The 20,188-nt window shown below is 37.8% G+C and overlaps 1 protein-coding gene across 1 annotated transcript in view; it reads right to left on the bottom strand.

Annotated features, from left to right (window-relative positions):
• Window positions 1–10,327: 10,327 nt before the first annotated feature.
• Window positions 10,328–20,188, bottom strand: part of LOC125278637 (neurexophilin-1) — a 29,314-nt gene continuing 19,453 nt past the window's right edge. The window contains exon 2 of the mRNA XM_048207936.1: window positions 10,328–12,979. Within this exon, the coding sequence (XP_048063893.1) occupies window positions 12,182–12,979 (798 nt within the window). The 3' untranslated portion in view covers window positions 10,328–12,181. The remainder of the gene's footprint in view (window positions 12,980–20,188) is intronic.

The raw sequence follows: 20,188 nt of genomic DNA on the forward strand, positions 1-20,188 counted from the left end.
CTTTTTGGCATTTTGTTTGTTCTCTGAAATTCAGTTATTCATTCTCTTCATTGCATTGTTTTTTTCTCTTTTGTCTTTCTTTCTTTCTTTCTTTCTTACTACTGTTTGCAGTGGTACACTACTGTTCAGAATTTACTAAAAGATAAGTTATTAAAATATATTAATACTTTTATTCATTGATCTTTTGAACTTTCTATTTATCAAAGAATCCTGGGAAAAAATGTATCACAGTTTCCACAAAAATATTAAGCAGCACAACTGTTAATCAGCAAATTAGAATGATTTGTGAAGGATCACATGACACTGAAAAATACTGAATATTATTAGGTAAAGGGCGAAGGCCCTATTGTTTTCCTTAGGTAAAAAAAAATAAATAAAAAAAATCAACCTTTCGGGCACTTTTGGGTCCCTTAAAGGATTAGTCCACTTTTTAATACACTTTTCCGGATAAATTTACTTACCCCCATGTCATCCAAGATGTTCATGTCTTTCTTTCGTCAGTCGAAAAGAAATGAAGGTTTTTGAGGAAAACATTCCAGGATTTTCAAAAACCTTCATTTCTTTTCGACTGACGAAAGAAAGACATGAACATCTTGGATGACATGGGGGTGAGTAAATTTATCAGTAAAAGTGTATTTAAAAGTGGACTAATCCTTTAACATGCTCAAAAACTCTTGAAACTTTGCACACATGTAGGAATCGTGTGCTCACATGTAGGAACAGCTCAGACCAACAAGAAGTCAGATATTTTGGTTTTAATTGGTATTGTTTGAATAATCAGGCTCTGATTTTTTTTTTTTTTTAAGTACTCCTCGTAGGAGATTCAAGCAATTGCCACCCAACTCAGTCAACATGAAACAAAGACACTGAAGATACTAACTGTGAAAAATTATAAGATATCTCGAAAAGTGCTGCCATGACAAGGGATTAAAGTCATGACAAAAAAAGGAAACAGGAAGTGTCTCATATTGCGCAAAATCATTGTTTGGTTTAAATTAAATTAAGGTTGGGGGTGGGGGGCTTGGACCCGCCATCGATGTTTGCAGCTATATTTTTAAATTGTAATCATATTTTACAATATTACTGTTTTTGGTGTATTTTTATCAAATAAATGCAATCTTAGTAAGTGTAGGAGACTTATACTTTATACTTATAAACATTATAAAAATCTTGCAGAACCCTAAACCTTTGAAAAATAGTGCAGTTTTTCTCTTCCTGCCATTCTTCAGTCTAGGGAAGTCTGTAGTACAACGTATTGTACTGCAGGAGCTTTATACTCTATAGAGTGATTCACTTACAAACTTATTTATTTACTTACAAACCTTCATTTATTGTAGAGCACTATATACCCACTCACCTCTGCACATAAACCACTCCTATAAATAAGCACATACTTGATAGAAATCCCTTCACTCAGATACAGAATTCATAGAATGTCTCTTTGCATGCACACACACACACACACACACACACACACACACACCTAGGCTTCTTTTAGTCGAGTGAATAATTACTTTGCCAAAGGGCACAGCTATGATCCCTGGCTGGTATTTAAAGTCCCGTCAGTGAATTTAAATCACTTCCTCTGATTCACGGCACCTCACTCTGAAGTGGAGATGTCCTTTACAGCTGCCCCACAGAGAGAGAGAGACAGAGAGATCTCTACTGCTGTCACAATGATCGACTCACGATGCCTCTTTTAGCTTTGTATGTCTGGAGGCATGTAGGTGTGGTGTGAGATCGCAGTGCTATCATAGGGTCTGTCTGACAGAATGTAAAGTTTGTCCATGTGTGTATAAAGGTTAAATTACACTGTTAACGATTTTCTTGTATTTTTACAGTACAGTACTGGCAGCAGGGTTGCCAGCAAGTTACTGTAATTTGATTTACAGTAATTGTACTGTAATTCAATTTACAGTACACAAGAACCGTACTGTAATTCGACAAAACAGTACTGTACTGTATTTTTACTGCATTTTCTACTTTTAGTTTGCTTTTGCTGTAATTAATAATACAATATTGTACTGTGATATCAATATTGATATATTACTGCTAAATATTACTGCAATTTTCAAAATAACTAATAATGTTAATATTATAATTATATAATATGTAGTTATTACAGTATCTAAATTTATAGGAAGTAATATTAATGATGACAGAATACCTGCAAATCAAAAGACAATCCAAACAATGTTCTTGTCAAAAATATGTTTTATTCAATCAATTGAACTATTAAAACCATTTTATTTAAAACCATTGCATGTTCAGTGAATCAGCAATTTACAGGTATTAACGACTGTTAAAGGGACAGTTTACCCAAAAATGAAAATTCTGTCATCATTTACTCACCTTCAAGTTATTCCAAACCTGTATAAGTTTCTTTCTTCTGCTAAACACAAAAGAAGATATTTTGAAGAATGTTGGTAACCAGACAGTTGATGGTAACCATTGACTTCCATAGTGGGGGAAAAAAGTACTATGGGAGTCAATGGGTGCCGTCAATTGACTTGACAGAAACAAAATAAAACTGACGGAAACCGTCTTGTCTTTTCAGCGTTTCAACAATCGCAAGGTCTGGTTTGGTCGAAATAAACCAGATGTAATTCACCGAGTTAATTGAAAATGTCGGGACAAGCGGGAAACTGACACCTAGTTAATTCTAACAGTGTTTTTGCAACGTTTGCTGGCTGAACTTCCACTGTCATTTCACAAGTTATGTACACTATAGCATAAAATCCTAAAACCTAATTATAAAATGTAAAATTAACTTACCGAACTTCCAGATATCGACCGAGTGAGGCATCCAGATATCCGTGAGTGAGCTGCTGCAGTTGTGTTCTGACGTCAGTCAGGGGGCGCTGTTTACAGCAATCCTGTATTATTGCCTGGCATATTACAGCCAAGTTACAGCTAGGTTACAGCAACACTAAAATATACTGTAAAATGTTCCCGCTCAAACAAAATTACCCAGAATGCAATACAAATTACAGTATTGTACTGTTATATAAAAATGCAGTATTGTACTGTAGGTTTTTACAGTAATGTGCTGCTAAATCTACAGCGACATTTAACAGTGTAGGGAATTCAGCATCAGAAAACACTTTCAAAGTGGATCATTCCAACCCTAAATCGTAATTAACACTCACCTGTGATCGCACATTCTACATTAAATTGGCAAGTTGTTACTTTGATTGGAAGCCATCAAGATCCTACAGTTATGCTAATGAACTGTATTACTTAGAGGGAAATGTATTACTGGAGTTCTGTAATAAATATGCCATGAGATTCTGTGAGTTACTGTATAATGATTTTACCACTATTAAAGGGGTTTTAGGCACTCCAATGTGAATCATGCCCAAGAAACATCCGTTACCTGTTGTAAAATCACTGCATGTTTTTTTTTTTTTTTTATGATTCTAATGATTTGTCAGCTCACATTAATTGTCTTTTCAGCATCTGAAGTAGACCAAAACAAGCCCTTAGTTATTTTAAAGTTTCCGAGTTGGGTACAGGAATTGTTCAAGGCTTTGTTATGTGTTTGGTTGGCCTCCTCTGTAGTCTCTAGAGGAGATTTTGTCAAGCCAGATCATTAAAAACAGACCAAGTCATTGATTCAAGGTGAAAGGTAGTGTAACACTGTGGAGACAAACACACAAGAAAAAAAAAAGAAAAGCTATATAATCTTAATCTATGTTTCTTCCGATGGTCAAAGGATTTTAATGGCTAATGCAATATCTAGAAACATAGGTCTTATGGCCAGTATAATGGTAATAAATACATAAGAAGGTCTAATGAGATTATTATTGTACCCATCAAAATTCACTAAAATGTATTTAAAAATAGAAATTATCCATTAATGAAGCTGTCGGAAGAAACTAATTTTCTATTTCACCGAAAGACGAGCTGTTCCAAACCATCTGTCAAAAGATTCAAGTCTCTGGTAGGTTTTAAATGGTTTCAGATCTTTTGACAGCAAAATTAAAATCTTCATCATTACAATTTGAGTCATCTTATTACAACCATTGTGAGGTTGAGTTTTCAGAGCAATGGTATATTGTACTCTCACTGTATAATCCAGCCATTAATTGAATTTGCAAGGTCTGTGGGAGATTATTCTAATTAAATTAGACTGATTAGTTTATTCATGTCATCTTATTCTGGCCCCTGGGGCTGTTTTTCTTCTTTTACTCCTATCAGCCTCACAGATGCTCTTTCATTTTTTTTTATTTTTTTTTTACTTTACGCCAGATCTCTCTCTCTCTCTCACGCTCTCTCATATTTTTTCATCAGGCCGTTGGTTTTTCTCTCCTTCCATTTCGCTTTCTGGCCAACTAAAAATCAGCCTTTACTTTCTCTCTCTCTTTCTCAATCTTTCAGTATGTGTTTGAGTAAATATTGAGTATTGAGGAAGGGTTTTAAGTAGCTGTTGGATTGTGTGCTAGTAACTTTATCTTTGTAAACCCAGGCTGTGCTAATCTCTGTTGTTGACGTCACATTCACCTATCCCTGCCTCGGCCCTTTCCCAGTGTCACGCCGATCTGGAGAAGCTATTATAAATGCCTATACATGGAAACACTTCGAATGTGTTAGTGCACAAGAATTCTGCGTTGTTCACAGTTCTGAGGCAAAATATCGTTACAGAAAGTACAAGACAGAAAAAAATATATTCAGACATATTTGAATTTGATGAGCAGAGCTATGCTAATGACTAGCCTCTGGACTCTTTTGGTTTCCAGGTAACTGCTATCCTAATTGGTTTTCATAGGCATGGAGGTCTTCGTCGTCGTACTCATCCTCTTTCTTGCTCACTCTCTTCGCCTTTCTTTTCTCCTGCATTGGACCGTTTCGTTTGATGCCTTTTTTTTTTCCTTTGAGCATTCGAGAACCTTTTTGTGGATCCTTCAGGTTGGATCATAAACTAGAGAGAGCACATCAATATTGATGATTCGTTATGAAAATCAGGCCAGCGGCTCATGGCAAAGGAAAAATAGCTCTCAGCCCAACAGTGCTGAATTCTGCCCACTGTTATTCCCAGATTTGTCAATCTATTCCATCACGTCACAGTTCATAAACAGACGGAATTTGTGGCATAATGTCTGTTACAACAGGAAGCAATCTCCCAGATTGTAGACACATCCATCCAAACTGTAAAGATTCTTACGATAGAAGGTTTGAAAGCAGAAATGTGAAGCTTGACAGGAAGCAACTCTGTCTAATGCCAACATGCATAATATTAATCTTGTGATTATACTTTTCACACTGTATTTTAATGTATACACCTAAGTGACTTACTTTAATTGTGATTTATTTATTTAGCTTTTTTGTTGCCATTTTATGCACCTTTTTATTTAGCCTTTATATTTAACTATGTAATTAGTTTGCACCTTTTTATTTTGCAGTTGATTTATTTGCAATTTATTATGCAGTTTATTTTCTCTATATTGTCATATTAAACATATTTATTTATTTTTTAATAACAAAAAAACAAAGAACAAGCCAATAGAGCTTTTAACCTAGAAGATTCCTTTAGGAAGTGGACATACCATCCATTATCTTCCTCTGTGTGCCGTTCTCAACCCAAAGTCCCATCCAACAAATTTGCGCATAATAATCTGTGCTAGTTATTCACTTTAATGAACAGCGTGTGTATCCTAAATAACGCCGGTCTGTAATTGTTGTTGTGGGCTTCCTCTCATTGCGCTCCTGAGGCTGTAGTGTTATTCCTGATTTCACACCTCACCGCGTGTTTATTAAAACTCCCAAAAGAAGGGTTAGTGTTTGGCTTCATGCTGCATGGACAGATTTCATGGTTTGTTTGTGGTATTGTTTATTTAAATATCAGAATTTTTAAAGTTTCTAGATAAACTTCAAGGGTTTGTTCACCCAAAAATGAAAATTCTGTCATTAATTACTCACCCTCATGTCATTCTACACCCGTAAGACCTTCATTCATCTTCAGAACACAAATTAAGATATTTTTGACAAAATCCGATGGCTCAGTGAGGCCTGCATTGACAGCAAGATAAAGGTGCTAAAGACATAATTAAAAAAGTTCATGTGACTACAGTGGTTCAACCTTAATGTTATGAAGCGACGAGAATACTTTTTGTACACCAAAAAGACAAAATAACGACTTAATTCAACAATATCTAGTGATGGATGATTTCAAAACACTGCTTCATGAAGCTACGAAGCTTTACGAATCTTTTGTTTCGAATCAGTGGTTCGGAGCGCGTATCAAACTGACAAAGTCACATGATTTCAGTAAATGAGGCTTTGTTACATCATAAGTGTTTTGAAATTTCAATGGTTCACGTGACTTTGGCAGACATCTTTTTTTTTAAACTATAAGACATATAAGGTGTGCTCAAGAATATTAATTGTGTTAATTTATATGTTGCATGCAAAAAATGTATTTCATCAAAAAATATGTATATACAATATACCGAAGCCCGAAGAGGCCATACATTATTATTTTTGTCTTTTTTTTTTCTTGTGATCACTGTATTACAAAGCTGTTTAACTGATTTTTCATGATTTTCTTTTACCAATCTGTCTGGTCGTTCACAGTCTCTTGATTTGACTGGCAGTAAAACTGACCACATATTCAGAGTCTCTATAGTCTTGCCTCCTTCGCAAGTGGCAGACACTGAACTTGAACTGGTTTATCACTGACAGACATTGAGCAGCTTTTATATTGCACTTAGAAATGGCTTTTGTGACCTCCAGAACAAACTAAAACAAGATCGTGAAGAATAACAACTTTAGGTCGAATTCACAAAAGAAAAAAGTTTTGCTGAGATCTGGAGAAAACAGCTCTCCCGAGGTCACAAAATAACAAAATGAAGACAGAAACAAATAATAATGCATAGTTGCCCTCTTATCATCAGATTACATGCATATTCGTTTAATAATACAGGCCAGCTTTTAAGTGACCGTAGGCCGTGACATGATCCAAGGAAATAATTCAAACTAGTGGTCTGATGTTCTGTTATTTATTCATTGCATACATTTCAGAAATTTAAACTATCTTCTTCTTTTTTCTCTTTACTTTTTTATTGACCTCCTGTACTCCTGCCCTCTTTAGCATGTTTATATGCCCTCTTATGTTTCACTCTTTTTGTCATTTTCTTTCTGCTTTTCTCTCTGTTATGTTCTCCCTTTGCTGTCTGATGTGCTGTGGGGCGCCACCGCTGGTTTGTTTTGAATTATGTTATTAACGTTGGGTTGAGCGGGAGCTCACAGCCGAAATTAGAGCGGTTTCATCACTCTCTCCAAGGTTATCCTCAGGCAGGCTGTGCAAGAGGCCGGATTGGGAGATGAGAGGAAAGAGAGAAAAAAAGAAGAGAGTGGAGGGTGGTTAGGGACGTGAAATAATATATATAAAGACAAAGAGAACAAAAGGGGGAGCGGACGTTGCTGTCAGATACGACATTGTAATCGTTCTGCTTTACGACGATCATTTCAGCTCATTTGCATGTTATGGAATGTCAGGTTTAATTGTGATTCTGGACAGATTTAATACCAATTATGTCCACATTTTCAGAGAGAAAGTGAGAAAAAAACTTTGTAGCAGTAGACATTTAAAGTTCACACTGACACCATTTAAGTGCAATTTATTGTATAGTTACACTGTTTCAGTAATTCTGTCACCTCTTTCTCTCTCATTCCATCTCTTTCTCCGTGTCCCTGTGGAATATTGCCTCCTGTTTTCCCCGCTTCTTGCCATGGGCACTGAATACAAGTATGCAAATAGAGTGATAACATAGACTTTCATGTCATACTCATGTCATCCCCTCTGTCAATCAGCAGTCAAAACAAGATGAGACCTGAGACGACAGTCACTTTAGCCCTCTGAGCTCAGGAGCCAAACTCAGTGCTTTCCTTCTAATTTATTCAGTTTTTTTTTTTTTTTTTTTTTTTGTCAGATGTCAGAAAACCACAATAAATGCCACCATTGTCATCCATACACTATATCAATATGACACACACGGAAAATAAACAATGTAAAAATAGAGAAATAAACGATAAACCTGAAATGAACCAGAGAAAAGTCCACTGTATGTCTGACATGTAATACAGCTTCATCCAGTTCCCGGGAGTGTATATAGATTGTATATAGTATCTGAATTCATATATATATATATATATATATATATTTTCATATATATATATATACATATATATATTTATAAATATTCATTTATTTATATATGTATGTGCAGTATATGTCTGTTCAGTACATTTTGTACCACATTTCATTATACAATTTCTTGCTTGCAGAGGCTGCTAGCTCAGTTCTGGTTCTATGGATTGACCAGGTGTCCGATGCTCCATCCAAGCCCGACAGGCCAGCCAAGGAGCCTGTCGCTATGACAACTGAAGAGTTCCTCCACTTCAACTTTTATCCTTGTCTTGGCAACGCCCAGCAGTGCGTGACAGTGTAGCCTTCTTATCCCTCTTCTGTAGTCAGAGGGAGATTCTGAGTTGTTTTGGAGGCATTTCCCTTGGATATAGTGGTATCTAGTCCTGTAGGAGACTGTGTAATGTATGGGTATAAACAGATTTGTAGCCCGCTTTGTGGGTAAGTAGCATTCAAAGTGGGGCTATTACCTGAAAGCAATTAGAAGCAAATTAAAATTGATTACTAAACTGTACGTTTTTGTGCAGCACTGTTGTGCTCATGTTCAGCGGTTTAATATAGACACACAATAGTCAGCGAACTCTCGTACGAGAGCACCAGGGGAACACTTAATGTTCTGTTATTACCTATGTGTGAGTGCAGTATAAAGGAGGGATCCACAGCACTCTGTGGCCATGAGAAGAGTGAAGGGAACCACTGGGGGATTGCTGAAGATGTTTCTTGAGGATCAGACAGAAAGAGAGAGAGAGTAGGAAAGGAGAAGGAAGGAAGATTGAATGTAAGAAAGTAAAAACAAAAGAAAGAATGAATGAAAATTGAGGCAAACAAATGAAAAGAAGTGAACAAACAAAAAACAAAAAGAGAAAGAATGAATGAATGAATGAATGAAAAAGTAATATTCTTTCTGTTTCAGACAGAAAGAGAGATAGGGAACAGTAGGAAAGAAGGAAAGAAGATAGAAAAGAAAGTGAAAGAAGGAACAGGAAAAAAGATGGAAGGAAGAAAAATGAAAATGAACAAACAAAGAAAAGTACTTTAACAAAAGAAGGAACGAACAAATGAAAGAGAACAAATGAATGTGAAAACAAATGTCAAAGAGCAAACAACAGGAAAAGAATTAGAGACTAACGAATGAAAATTGAAACAAACAAAATGAAGTTGAACGATTGAAATAGAACTAACAAATGAAAAAGATTCAAGAATGAACAAACGAAAGAGTAAGACTGAAAGAAACGAAAATGAATGAAACAAACAATGAAGTCAAACAATTGAAAAAGAATGAACAAAAAAGAACTAATGAAAAAAGAAAGCGAAATATTCCTGCAAAGTTGAGCAATTACACTATTGCGTGTGTGTGTGCGCGTGTCCGTGTGAGTGTGTGTGTGTGTGTGCGCACTTCTGTGCAGGCGGTAGTGTAGTTAAGCTGCAGGAGATTAGGAAGCTCAGTCCAGACCAGCGCCTGAGGGAGAAGAGAGCAGACACTGTGAGCCCCAGTGCTCAGTTCACCAGCAGGGCAGGCAAGACATGCTGCACTGGGCAAAGCCTGGAGCACTGACAGAGGTGTTTTATTTTCACGTGTCTGTTCTGAGAATTAGACGGAGGCAAATCTGATATGACTAGACTGGCCCAACATTTCGACATGGCTGCATGTTTAAGAAGCAACCGAGAGAGATCAAACCATCACAGTCTGGATCAAACGTTCAGTTACACAGATCAGACACAGACCTGTTAGAGGAGTCACGGGTGACTCTTCTTCTGCCTGCTTTAGCAATTACTTGGTACAAAATAAACACTGAGAAGGAGTTGCAGGAATTGGTTTAAGTCGGATTGTAGATGTAAGTGATGTAAAAATGAACTAAGTTTAATGTCTTATAATGACTATCACAGCTTTATCTATGATGTCTAACGTTTTTATTCAACTTCATGTGTAATTTTGGACCCTGAGCACTTGTCATTAGAGTAGGACTCTTCACACAATGACACTGGTACATAGGCTATTGTCACTGTATTTTACTGCCTCTTTCCTTGTATGTAAAACAATAAATTTCAGAATAGATGGAGATAAATAGTATGTCTTTTAAGAACATGGTTAAACTGATCTATCCAGCAGGATATTTCCGTCTTTGTAACGCTCTAAATTGCGTGGAAACCCACAGGGATATATTCACCATACTGAATTTAACTTCAGGCAAAGAGGGTTTTTTTTTTTCTTCGTGGGCTCATAAAAAGCTTCTTCCCCCCAACTCTCTCGGTGAGACGACACTTTGATGTTCCATATTGTGCTTTTATGTTACTCTGTTTAGCATCCTGAGTTTGTTTTTCAGTCCTTTTTCATGATTCTTTCCTTTTCCACTCCTCTACATTCATTCTGTCCCTTCCTCTTCTGTTTGTTCCTGGTCCATCTCCTGTTAGTTTGCTCATGTTGTGTGTCACCTTTTTCCCCTTTCATATCCTCTTTTTCTCCTCTTCACTCTGTCATGTACACCTGCTCGTCACTGCAGACGTCATAACACCCACTGCTCTCTTTTACCTTCCATCCTTCCTCTCTGTCCTCTCTCTTCCCTCATTTCTCCCCCTGATGAGTTCAGTTCGTCTGGTCTGTTTTCACTTGGTCTTGATTTGGCCAGTAACATAAAAGGTCTGCCCTTGTTTTATCTAAATCCACTTGAAGTTTATATGAATGATTTTCCTTCACAATAATTTTCAATAAACAGTGTGTTCATTGAAGGTCAGCTTGAATTTTGTTCATCTAATGTGGTCATTTTACATCCAGAGAAGACCTTGGCCAGGTAATTCTCAAAATGTACTACAAGATCTCCCATTTAGCAGTGTGATTAAATTATGCAAAATTAACTTGTTTTTTTTTTTTCCTCAACGATAAACCAGCTGACTGTGAGGGAATGTTCAGACAAGGACGAAGCAATCGTGCGTTCAGCAGAACAGTTATCACAGCACAAAGTCAGGAATCCTGAGCAAACAAAACCTCTTTTCTGCTCTTCTGTAACAGTCAGAACAATAGAGCGATTGGGCTCAATGCAGACTCAACATCTCTTTTTTGGTGCTGTATTTTCAATTAAAGTGCTTTCTGTCCTGCTTTCGTTCTTTCTCATTGATATTAAGGGGGGAGGCTTTTATCTTTTTGTTAAATCTGGTAATTTTGCTCTTTCTTACTTGCTACACTGCATTCCTACAGCACTAACTTTTTTTCTTTCTGACATTCTTTACTGTTTTCAGAGTTGGAAAAAGGTGTCAATGAGGCATGTTGTATGTTAATGTCTTGTGTTGGGTTGTGTAAGCTATTATTTTTTGGAAAAATAAGCTACACTCTTAAAAAACAAAGATTCTAAAAGGTTGTTTGCCATTGAAACCAACATTTCTGGTTCACTAAAAAACCTTTCGATTAACAGTTCTTAAAAGAACCATTTTTTATTAGCGTGAAGAACATTCCATTTTAAACAACCTTTTGTGCAATGGTTCCATTGATGTTAAAGAACCATAGTTGCTAAAAAAAGAACCATTATTTTTAAGAGTGTATACCAAATCAGCGAACACTTATCAGCCTGTCGTGACCAGTATGATTCTGTATGATTTGTTGTTCATAGGTATTAATTACAAGATCGTAACACTGGGCACTGATGAGCACAGCCAATCAGGGACTCGAATTGATGTAGCAGATCCTCCCACACTGAGCACCTGGGCCTGACCATTTGGTTTTGCATATATTTGTTTTTGCAGGTCACATTTGCCAGGTTGCTTAAGAGGTTCTTCAAGACATAAACCGCAGCACATTAAATACTGTACATTCACCCTTTGAACCACCTGTGATGTTCAGGTCATGAGGGGGTGTTCCATAACATCTCAGTTATAAGTTTCTGAAGAGTCTTTAGCTGAAGACCTATGTGTTCTTTAAAGCCCCCATCCCAAATTAACATTTCACATTCATCTTCACATCCGTATTAGAACCGAACCCTCATATTCTAGCTCCTTCCCCCATCCAGCCCTCCTTGTCCCTCTAGACAACTGCTCCCCACAGCTCTACCCTGAAGGTAGGTAGGGCATCTCGTTGTGATAGTTATAGTCTGGACAGACCTTCTGCACCAGTCGGTAGTCTGTGCTGTAGAATGAAATGTAGATACAAATGACCTTAAAGGGTTTGGAGCAGATCCAGGACACGTGGCTTTGTGTCTGCTCCTGGAAGCAGGTCTTGGAGGGATCGTAGTTGCAGAGCGAGGTGCGTTTGCTGCGGTCCACCTTCTCGTAGTCTATGCGGCAGTTGAAGATCTTTGAGTCTTTAGGGTAGACCACGCTCTGGCGCTCCAAATCGAACTCCACGGCCTTCACCGGAGGTACCAGGCTGACTGAGATGTTCCCCTGGCCGGTGGAATTGTGACGGAAGTAGACGCTGAAGGTGCCGTTCCCATGATCCACGATCTTACCCGTGATGAGCAAGTTGAGGCGCACCGTCTTGATGTTAGAGTAGAAGTCGCCCCAGCCGAACATCTTTTTAAATTTGCCTGTTTTGACGATCGGGGGACGGCGCTTGACACGGGAGTTCCCCGACGCATCCGTGTCCGTTTTGAGGAGGTCGCTACCCAGCATTTCCCAAAATTCCTGTTTGGAAAAGGGCACCGGAGAACGATAGGGTAGCTCCATTGTGGAAGTGTTGGCGGCTCGGCCACGGCTGTGCATCACCCAGCGACTCAGGGGTGAAATCGAACCCTGAGATCCCAGAACTCCTAGAGTTTTGGAGGATTCTGCTGGGGAGGAGGACTTTGACGTAGATGAGGGGAAGGAAGAAGATGACAAGTGGGTATCTTCCTGTCCTAGAGCCAGCTGGAGGAAAGAAAACAGGAGTGAGCCGGTGAGTGAAAGTGTTATAGAGATGATGACATTTAAAGACAGAGGAGGTTATACAGACAGGAATTTCAATATAAACTAGATTTGCATTTCTCAAAGGAAATAGTGCTGTTTGCACGGCAGCAAACGAATAGTGTTGAAGTTTACGTATGCTTAGGGTTTAGACTCACAAAAGTGAGATGTGAAGTTTATTAAAGCCAAAACAGGTTGCGCACCTAAGGCTGAAATTTGCAAAAACAAAGTCTGAATAGAGTGAAATTATTGAATGTATGTTGATCTGTTCAAGCTGAATTGATTGCAGAAAATTGTCGAGAAGATGAAGAATAATAGAATGTTTGAGAAATATCAGTGCAGGGCTGCCTTAAACACTGTGATACAAGGAAGAGGAATTTGAATGCAGTGCTTGCCTTGCAATATAGCATGATTTGAATGACTGAATTGAATGAAGGAAAAAGAGCTGCTAAAAGGGAAACATCATTAGCACTTGAATCAACATTCACCCACGGCAAAGCGTCACTGACACCTCACACAAATGTCCAGGACACATTAGACTCCCGTCAACAGGAATTAATCTCTGCAGTCTGACCTGTCCTCTACTCTCACTGGTTCACGATATTGCTTTAGATATTGCGTGGGAATGATTCGATCCCTTTATGGCTTATCTGTTTTACAGGAGATCTCTAGGACTCCCAGAGTTAATTTAACTTAGAGAGAGAGAGAGAGAAAGAGAGATCATTAGATTTTAACGCCATCCTCAAGAAACACAGTGTTGAAGAGAGGGCATTTGTATTCAAATTAATATTCATTTTAAAATTAATTTTAATATATTTTAACATTTTATTTATAAAGCAAAGCCATGAACAGGGGTTGGGGTTGGATGGAAGTAGTCCAAGAGGAGAGAAGGGTGTTAGTGTGTTCTTAGATAAAATTGTGTGTGTGTCTCTGTGTTTTTACTGTATTATAGAGAGTTGTGGAGGTGGAAGAGATGCCTCGTTATGTGGGCTCATGGATGGCTGAAGAGCCCCAGAGTGGGTGTAACTGGTAATTACGGGTTGGTAATGATCTATTTGAAACACCTCATACACAGATTATCCAACAAGAGCTCTTATACCTTGGATCAAATAGTTGGATGTAACACTTCACAAGTTTATGTGTGTGTGTGTTACAGCGTGTCAGAGAACAATGATGCTTTGATGTATTGTTTATTATCTGATGATCTGTAAATTCTGTTTGGTCTGTTTCTCTGAGCCATGGGCCTGAGCTGCATTGTATCCGCATGGTCAGGTTCAAAGCGAAAACTTCCCCAAAAGACACATTCATTTCTAGGAAACAGTCTCATGCTGTACAGAAGCTTTCTAACTTCACCAGAGACAGAACTCACTTCGAGGTTTATGGGTTGCAGAGACCTTGCGAGTTGTGGCGACATGGATCGCAACCAAGAAAATTAATTCCCACTTCCAATGGTGTCCAAGTCAACTGATGCCATCTCACACTACCTATAGTCTTGTGACCTCTGTCTTCACCTCCATCTGTTCCAGAGCATAAAAATATAACTGAGACTTGCCTCTGGAGTGCCAAGTGTCTCTGAGCTTGAGGTAGGTTCAAAGGGAGGACACAGTTTTAGTTTGATTCACCAAGGTGAACATTTTAGCAAACCAACAGTGTATTTGGACGGTGTATGTGTTTGGATGGTGTATTTCAGTGTACTACTTGAAAAATGATTGATCGTTTTAACAGTAATCACTTGTTTTAAAGCAGAGCTAAGTAACTTTTTTTACCTTCATAAATAATTTTCTAAGTCCTGACGATGGTTAATTGACTTGTAGTGGTGTGTTTGAGGCGAGCACTAACCCCCTCTGGCACGTCTACGCCAGAAAACAGCACTTGCAAGTTGAGCTGCATCGACCCGACACAATCTCGCCTCATGTTCACGTTCACGCGAGAGTGACAAAATGCTTTACGGTAATTCAAAAACAATGTATATATTATGACTTTATAAGACAATTTTGAAAATTACCCACCTCCATCGAGATTTCTTTTAATGTATTTGCAAAACTACTGCGCTGGTGAGCGTTGTAGTCGTTGTAGTCCAGAGCTGCGCTTGGAGTATTTACGACAGTGTGATTCACTGAAGGAACCTTTAGTTCCACTTTAAATGCTCTTTTTGTAGCAAAATAAACACTATAGTTAATGTTAGCATTTATGTTTTTTAATAAGTTACATAGATTGTGCAAAGTGTTGTTTGGTTCCAACATGTCATATGAAAGAAATTATTGCATAGATTTTTCACAGGTGTTTCACCCATATTTTAAATTACGCATTGTGTTGTGTTTAAGGGTTAAAGGAAATGTTTGTAAACTTAACAGACAATGTCCTGACAGACAAGCCAGGCATGATAAACAGACATGAATGAGATGACTGATAGTAAGTGTAGACAAGCTATAAAATTGTTGTGGATAGCATATCTCAGATAATCATGTTTTGCGAAAACTTTGATGTGAAAAGTTTGGGTTCATATTGAAATCTGTGGCTTTTTAATTGGAATCTTTCAGCAAATCTGAGTACAGTTTGGGACATTGTTGTGATTATGAAATTACTGGAGTATTTTTCTCTGGACAAAAACATATAACCATTATGCTCTCACATTTATTCTTGTTTTCTCCAAAAAAACAACTGAGATATTAAAGAGAAAAGTGAATTTTCCTATGAGTAGGTATATGATGGTGGTTTTGAATGCCGAGTATACAAAGGAAAAAACAAGGAAGGAAGGGAAGAAAGATCAGAATACGGACTTTTAGAGACCTTATTTGAAACCCACATTTATTTCTCAGCAGGTTGGACTTATATATTCCAACCAGAATATATGCCAGTCCACCCTCACAGTAAATGTATGCAGTCATAGTCAGTGTTTGAGAATTCTGCCTATCTTTGTGTGTGTGAGAGAGATCCCGCTGCCAGACTATATAAGCATGTATATTCAGACTGTGTGTAACTGTCTGATGTGTGTATGTGTGTGTGTATGAGTCTGTTCTCACTGTCAGGGAAGGCCTGATCCACTGAGCTTAAGGATCTCTCTCTTCCATAATGTATGCTGCCCTGTTTCAACCCTGATCCCTCAGCCCACTCTGATGCTTCCCGCCCATCTCATCTCGTCTTACGCAGGCTTATTCCGGCTTAATCAAGCTTACTCATGCCTGTTACTCATTTTACTTTACTCTAAGTGCCTATCTCCAATCTTGATAAGACAGACTCAGTTTTATACAGTACGGATTAGCGCAACACGCTCTGGCTAATTCAGTCTTCTGTGGTCGTGCCCGTTTTTCTTCAGGTTCTCAGTCACTTTGCTTGGATCTTGCGTGGACTTCTTTGTGCTCTATAAAAGAGGTCTCTATAAAAGAACGTGTGGATTAATAACCGGCCTTGACGAGCGTGTAACGCCTCTACAGACTGAATAATTCTACATTAGCTCCGTTGCAGAGCTGCTAATCTGCTCAGCAGCTATGCAGAGCAGGTCTTGCATCAATGTCATGCTGGCTAATTGGAAGTATAAATATTAAATTGCATTATTCTGCTTGGAAACACCTGTCTTGATGAGACATTGTATTCGACATGCATATTGATATGTGCTGAAAGTTTTGTCAAATTCTGCCTAAATCTTATGAAAGTGTTCAAGTATTATCAGACATATTATATATTATACAAATATTTTTGTATAATGATCACTTTTATAAATTACTGCTATCCCAGGTAAATGATTTCCTACAGTGCTGTGCTAGTCTCGCGCACCACTTTGTGGCCAATTTTTCTGACATATTAAAATTATTTCAGTATATTTTATTTTATTTCAGCATGCCCTAATCACTCTGTCAAGGTTTATTTTGTGATGATGACCAGCTGACTGTACTGTACATTATCCCATGTTGTCAGTGTGACCGAAAGGTTTTATGGCATTGATTGTGGATTGCATTGACATAATAGACTGCAGTGTGAAAATGATTTATATCACAGTCTGTTTTGTGGCGTCCTGTCTTACAAACAAATCTCAAAACGGTTTGTAAGATTTGCTTAAAACTCTAAATTCTTTTATTTCTAATTCATTATTTAATTAAAAACAACTGACAAATACTACTGCTTATGAGTGCTCTACAGTCACACACATTCTTTTCTGCGTCCCTCTGCTGAATGATGCAATGTTGTTTTCACCAACTAAAAGCTTTGTTCTTCATCCCATACTTCTCTGAGGAGTAAACACTCCAGTCTGGATACACTTTTCTGATTCGAGTGATGTTTCTTCCAGAAGGCAGAAGTAATTCTATAATGTATTGTATGATCAGTTAATCAATCAATCATGTCCTTTTTCAAGTAAAGTTAAGATTTTGGAATGTCGCAATTCTTCATCTCTTTGCATCCTTTTCTTTTCCAGAGCTTATTTCACTTGTGCCGCTCAAACCACCTTCAGAAATGGCACACAGGGAGGCCCTGCAAGTAAATCCCATTTCTCCCATATCTCCCTGGAGAAGCATCTCAGTCCCAGATTAATAATGAACAAAAATAAAAAGCAGGTAGACATATTGATTTTAATCTATTCAGACTTCACTCTCATTTTCTTTCTCTTTCTTTTTTCCTCACAGAAAAGAGGATGAATGTGAAGAAGATTCAATGGAGGAGGGGTGAGGAGCAACCATTACCTCCTGTTCCTATAACCTGATCTCAATTTCAGTCTTCATCTCTCTCTCTCGCTTTCTCTCTTGCTATCTCTCTCTCCTTTACTCCCAATATGTTGGGAAAAAAGTTGACTTCGCATATTGATCTGCGGCCAGTTTTCTCCAACAAGCTTACAAGCCTTGACCTCATCAAGAGCAAGTAAAAAAGCTGAACTTTCCTTGTTTTAAAAGCTGTAACTTTGATGGCTAATAAATGTACTTATTGTCAATATTTATAGCCACAATAAGAGCCACACTATTTGCAGTACACAATGCCAGGTTTAGAATACTAGATTACTTCACATGCTAAAGACGAAATTAAATGAAAAAAGGAGAAAGAGATACATTTTCTTATTTTTTGGTGGATGGTTACTGCACATAAGTGTTTAGTGAAGAGACACTGAAAGCACTTCCGAGTCCTAAAATGGAGACATCCTTGATTATTTTTGGTAAAGGAAACTTCATTTCAAGGGTTCTGTTGAGAAATGTCCAACCATAAATAACAAGGAGGGGACGGTAGGGAATTGACAGGATATTATAATCCACACTACGAATCAAGTGACAAAATGAAAGCATCTCTGAATGAGATGAATTGGATTTTATAACTTCTTTGCCCTCCATGAGAAATTAAGGACATGATTCATCCAATATCACTGTAATTTTCTGCACCTCTTGACAGGGATGTTCCTCCGCCTGTTATTAATAAGATCTGTAACTAAATCAACCATTTCATCATCCTACAGACTTGATGTGGTTTTGACTACATTCGCTTCCTTCAACCACTTAAAGTGAGCAGTGCAAGACAGCGCAGCATGCTAAACACTGCGGGTGGAATAACACAATATGTTTTTTTTGCCAGATGAAACTCTCATGGGAGGGGAGGAACGCAGCTGGAGGCATTGGTACTGAAAGTGTAATGCTGTCTAGATTGACCAGCTCTCTAATCCTACACTCAGCTTTCATGTGAATTACGGTGGGTTGAGAAAGAAAGAAAAGGCTAGATGTGATAAACAGAGGAGGGAAAAGGAAAGACAAGGATGAAAAATAGCTCTGTGGTGCAGGCTCAATTAGGGGAGAGAGGTTCTCTGTAATAAAAAGCACAGTAAATCCCATTTATTCATTGAGTATTAATTTGTATGAAGTCTTTACGCACCAGTGACTTGTTTATGGGATCCCAAATAAATCTGGACTTTAATGAGTTTATGGCGATTATACTTGCTTTGAGTCGCAAAACTTGTTTTCTAAGAATTCAAAACCTCTGTTGTTACACACAAGGACAAAAAGCATAAACGCCAAAACAAATGATAACATATAGGGTCCTATTTTGACTTTTGCTAGTTTAATGACAGAAAAAAATGGTCGGCGCACCAGGCGCATGGTCCAAAGGGTTGTTCCTAGTCTCTTAATGAGTCATGAGTTTTTTTCAGGCATAACGTGCAGTAAAACAATCAGAGTCCCATCTCTCATTCCCTTTAAAATCCAGTTGCGCTTACACCATGGTGGATTCGCTATTTACATGGCGGGATTTGCAAGCGGAAAGACTGAACACTTCTCCAGAGAGGAATCCTTTTATTTTTAATATTTAAAAATGTTTGTGTGCTGCTGCACGTCCCTGTGTGTGCAACAAGAGTGTACGCACGTTGTGTACCCGCCTATAGCCGCATATTAATAATGCACCCTTTAAATAATAAAAAAATACTGCACTACTACTTGACTTTAGACCAGGTATTTGTTGGTCAATTTCAGTTGGCTCAAAATAGCAATGCGCCAACAATGCACCTGAACACATCTCGTTTTCAGACCAGCTCGCCCATGTGGTGTGAAAATTATATCTGCGTCGGGCTGAAACTAGCAAAAAGCACTTGTGTCGTGCCTGCCGCCACATTGTGCCAGGTGTATGATACAGCCCATAATGAGCACTGATGCCAGGAATAGGAAAGTGTTAAAACAAAATTGCTTGAGCCTTGTGGTTAGTGCATGTCAATCTAAAAAATAGGCATACACTTTGAACTGTTTATCACAAGTGTCAATTGCGTTGCTTCATTCTACCTTTACAATATGTATATGTGGACAAAAACAGCTGGAACATTATTCAAAATATCTTTGTGTGTGTGTGTTCTACAGGAGAAAGAAATGCTTACAGTACAAGATTGGAAATGACATGATGGTGAGTAAAGTATGGCAGAATTTTCATTTTTTGAGATTTTCAACCTTTTTGAGTCCAGCTCACATCATGTCCTTCCTATTATTTTCTGTTTTTCCTCTAGTATTACTGTGAATTAAATATGACCAACAGAAAAACAAAATATATATATACAATGTTTTGTGTGTGTGTGTGTATGTGTGTGTATATATATATATATATATATATATATACGCTCAGGGACCAAAACATAAATGGTTTGAATAGTTTTAACAGTGAATAAGCCTAAATAACTTATGAAAAAATTACTTTTGAAAATTCAATCACAAATGCTACCTA

This window comes from Megalobrama amblycephala, linkage group LG1, assembly GCF_018812025.1.
Source record: "Megalobrama amblycephala isolate DHTTF-2021 linkage group LG1, ASM1881202v1, whole genome shotgun sequence".
Lineage (NCBI taxonomy): Eukaryota > Metazoa > Chordata > Actinopteri > Cypriniformes > Xenocyprididae > Megalobrama > Megalobrama amblycephala.